General features: G+C 46.2%; 1 protein-coding gene across 6 annotated transcripts in view; it reads right to left on the reverse strand.

The window, feature by feature from the left end:
- NEK7 (NIMA related kinase 7) overlaps window positions 1-4,589 on the reverse strand; it is an 87,797-nt gene that overhangs the window by 54,279 nt on the left and 28,929 nt on the right. For all 6 annotated transcript variants that reach the window (XM_015587491.2, XM_025044740.1, XM_006904430.3 and 3 more), the window contains one exon: window positions 696-779. In XM_015587491.2, the coding sequence (XP_015442977.1) occupies window positions 696-752 (57 nt within the window). In that variant the 5' untranslated portion in view covers window positions 753-779. Of the gene's footprint in view, window positions 1-695; window positions 780-4,589 lie in introns of those variants that run through there.

The following is a 4,589-nucleotide window of genomic DNA, read 5'->3' on the forward strand; positions in this document are numbered from 1 at the left end:
CGTGACAGCCGGTGCAGGGACTCGGGCGCGCGCCGCCGGCCCGGCCTCGCCGTTGGTTTTGTCCTGCAGCCTGAGTGACCGTCCCAGCCCACGGCCATTAGGCGGACGGGCCGAGGGAGGAGGACGGTGAGGGCTCACGAGGCCCCAACTCCGGGTTAGCGGTAAAACGGATGAAATGACACACCCGGCAGCTTCGGGGGACCCTCGTCTTCCCGGGCAGGGGCGGGGTTCAGAGGGCGGCACAGGGGATCGGCGTCACTCGAGGAGCATCACAAACCCTGCGGCCGTCCAAACCCGACCCTCGGCCCCTCAGCCATTGGCCTCCCTGTCCGCTGGCACCTCCTCCGCGCGCGCTGCTGCTGCTGCGACTCTGTGCCTGCTGCCCGCCTTCGCGCGTCACCCCGCCACGCGAGCCCTTCCCCGGGAGCCAGGACCGAGCCCAGATGCACGCAACACAGACGACTCTGCGCCGGCAACGGCCCAGGCGACGTTAAGAGCTGAGCTGCCTTTCGTTTTTTCACGTGCGTACATGTCAACTGTGTCTTCTGAAACACTATCTTAAATATACACTGCTGTGACCAAGCCGTGGACGTCTGTAATCAGCCTGCCGGCTACTTTATTTCCTTGAGGACTGTGACTGCATGTTTCACATAGATACATAGACTCTGATAGCACGAGGGCAGAGGACACCTTACCTGTGGCTGGAACTGAGGAACAGGTGGCCCTTGCATCCCTTGTGACTGTTCATCCATCGTCTGAGGGACAGGGACGTTAGAACTCTGCAGAAAAGGGAAGTTGACACGTAAGTAACGTGATCATGACCAATTCACGCTGCTCTGCACGGGCCGCTTGCACTGGATTTACCTAACGCTTCCAGAGGGCCCACTGGGACAGGCCTGTCCTCACACCCGCCACTGCCAGACCCCAGCTCTGGTCACCTAACCTGATGCTGACCACCACGACGGCCTCCACTCTCCACGGCAACAAGCCCCATTCCGCGAGATAAAATTCCCTCTTCTCCAGGATGCCTGTCCATCAAAGAGGCCTCCCCTCCCCTCCCCTCCCACGGTGAGATCGCCTGGCAGGCGGCTTCCAGAACCATCCCTAGCACGCACAGCGTCTCTCACCAAAACACAGAGCTCACCTGTTCTATGTGTCCAACCACAATGCCCGCTATGACTTACGTTTAAACTTACAAGGCCAGTCTTCACGTGAAGGTATTTATTATTTTACACATACTTGGCCTGTGATTAGAAAACATTCGTGCCATGAATTCTTGACACAGGCTGAAGATCAGCCACGCGCCAGGCCCCGCGCAGGACGCCAGAGCCCTTTTCCCACACCACACCCACCGTGTCTAGTCTTTTTGTTTTCTCCTGTGGTCGTTTTATTATTATTATTTTGTAGCTATTGACGAAACAGTGTGGCAGCAAGATTACATCAGGAATGCGACATAATATAACTGTCTTCCCTGAAGCGTCGTCCCTTGCTACCGCCTCGGCTATTTGGGGGCGCCCCCTGCACAAAAACATAACTGTGATGCCTCTACTGCTTCTCCCAATACATACGAAAATACTGCACTCCATTCAAGGGGCTATTTTACGATAGAATTAGCGTGCACTAGAAGACGTCCTCAGAGGTCTGATTTGGCAGGAATAGTCTTTTACTGCTTCATCCGGGGCATTTTCAAATGAAACTCGCTTATTTCCTCTGCCGCAGCTGCCAAGACTAGAAAGACTGGTACCGTTTGGTGTCACTGCAGTGATTCAAGCTGAGGCGCCCGTGGTTTCATAAATAATGTTTAGTATTATTCTAAAATTGTCTCCATCTTGCAGGCCACATTAAGGGGTCTCAAGGACCCCACCCAACGTTTTGATCTAGTCAGAAACCCCGATTCACCCTTTACCCTCAACTCCTTGCTCCCTATCCCATACCTTGGTAAGTGCCATTTTTCTATGTCCCAACACATCTCAAGTTCATCCACGGTCCTCCATCACCACTCATACGACCTACAGCAGGTGTCACTGTGTCTCCACTGAGGCCTTACTATAACAGCCCACAGACTGGTCTCTCTTTTTCCACCGTTCTGTTCTATTTGAAAAACATCAATCAACTCATGACCGCCTCAGGGCTCCCGGACTAAAATCCCGCCTCTCTGCCAAATGCCGCAGGCCCCTGGAAATGACGCCCACCGCCTCTGCCAGGTGAGCTCCGCCAGGTGAGCTCTGCCCGGCCGCTGACGCCAGGCCCCTTCACTTCCGGGAGCCTGCTAAGCCCTGGCTGGCATCAGGCCCTGCACTGCTGTCCCCCTGCCATCCCCAGAACCCGGATCCTGGCTCCGACTCTGGACTCTGGCTCAAGACCCTGGCTCAGGACCAGCCCCAACCACGCCCCCAGGTGGTGCTCGTCCCCGCCCCCTTACACAACATTCACAAGGTCACGCTTCCATTCCTGGGAGGCCACAATAACAGTTCGGAGTTGTCTTTTAATTGTTCGTTGTCTATCTCCGCTACTGCAATGCAAGTGACAGGAAGGCTGTATTCCCGGAAGCGCCTGGCACATAATGGCCCACAGTAAACATCTGCTGAAGGCATGAGAAGCAAATGGGAATGAGGGCCGAGGGCAGATCGTAGAGTTGTTTCTGGTTAAGCTTAGGACTTGTAACTGCTTAGATATGGTTGGCGACAGAAAAGGACCGTTAAAGATGCCAGGAACATCGCCTTCGGCTTTAGAGACACAGAACGTGGTGGTAGCACCAGCCAAACTAGGCGACAGAGGAGAAATCGAAACAGGATGGGTGTTAGGAAGGGCAAGAGACAGGTCAGTTCTCACAGGAAAACTAACCGTGAATTATCAGCAGAAAGGCCACGGACGCAAAGTTTATCGTGGCTAAAATTTGCCCCAAAGTGGAATTTTTGGGGAAGGGATGAGTTCAAACCTTATCATGTAATTCTCATACCGATGAGTTGTTGATTAGTGAAAGCTTTTTGACGTGTTTGAAACTTCTCTTAAACACATTACAGTCCCCCCAAAATTGTTCAAATATCACAAATACTTTCACAAAGTCACAAATTCAGTACACGCTAAAAACGATCTTCCCTGTTCTTAGAGCCACATATTTTGCAGAAAATAAAACTATAAACTTAGGAATTGGAATTTCAGATGTAAAAGCTAACTCAATGAAAAGAAACTATTTGGTTGAAAGGAACTGTGTCAGTGGGCTAAATTTTCAGTATTCGTATGACCCCGGAAAAAAAATGTATTAAATAAAACACAATATACTGTATATGTTATAAATAATAATATAGTCCTCTGTGACTGTATATATTATAAATGATAATTTAGTTCTCTTATTCTGAGCACTGAGCCAGCATTACAGCACCATGCTTTTACACACCTTCGCCTTTCCTAGTTGCCATATTTTAATAAATTTATAAAATTTCTAAAGCTAACATTAAGATCATTATAAGCAAATTAATCATGCCAGATGTATACTTTCTCCTAAATATTATTTGAATCAAACAACCAAAGTCAACGAATTCACCTTAGATAATATTTTAATCAAAATAAGGAGCTTATTCTACGCTATAGATATCTTCGGTGAATTTTGCCTTTAAAATTTTAGCATTTTGCAGAAACTGACTTAAAATAAACCAACATGCATTTCAAAACACTAACCTGATTCTTTGTCAATTATAATATATAGTATTAAAACTTACATAATGAAGTAAAAAAAGATGAGGCTTAAATATACATTTTTAAGAAAATCATTTGCTACATTTTATTTGTGATCCTGATTTTTTGTCAGAAAAAAATCACATAAATATAACTGGCCATCAGGCAAAAACATTTTAAAATGATAGTTGCTATTCAACAATGCTTAGCAAAAGAAAAATATTTCCTTCATTATACAACGAAAATCACTTAACAATAAAGACACAAAGGCCAATCTTTCAAATTCAACTTCTAACTTATGTTAAAGCTTAGCGTAAACCCTATTTGACCAGCGAAGGGTACGTAGAGATTCTACTCGTTTAAAAATACTCTCTCTTTCTGTTTCCAGACATACATTTCTATCACCCCATCATGCTATCCAGTTTCTCTGTAACCGGTTCTTGACACAACATGAAACCTCAGATATGAAACTTATGTACATACCAAACTGAAAAGAGATTGTGGATAAGTGGTTTTAGAAGTTTTTCTTCTCCTGACTTTTTATTAAAGAGTTGAAGTACACTACTTTGCACTTATTTAATAGTTTCCTTCACTTGAAAGGAAACTGCCCTTCAATCGGCAAGGTTATTCATAAGACCAATAGTGACATGGAACATTTAAATATTCTATGAGAACATATTTGTACGATATGTTTCATTGGCCAAAATAGCTACGACTTATGCATAACAGTAAAGAATAACAGACGTATTAAAATAGCAATGCTACTCTCATCCATAAAGAAGTCAGTTGTTGGCTTAACACTATGTATATGTGACACCTAAGAACTGAAAGGGTACCATGGAAATTTTAGGCTGACCGATACTTGGCAGAGTTTAAATTCTCAAATCCAGAACTAAATATTGTTCTTGGCCCCG

The sequence above is a fragment of the Pteropus alecto genome, unplaced genomic scaffold, assembly GCF_000325575.1.
Source record: "Pteropus alecto unplaced genomic scaffold, ASM32557v1 scaffold90, whole genome shotgun sequence".
NCBI classification, from domain to species: Eukaryota; Metazoa; Chordata; class Mammalia; order Chiroptera; family Pteropodidae; genus Pteropus; species Pteropus alecto.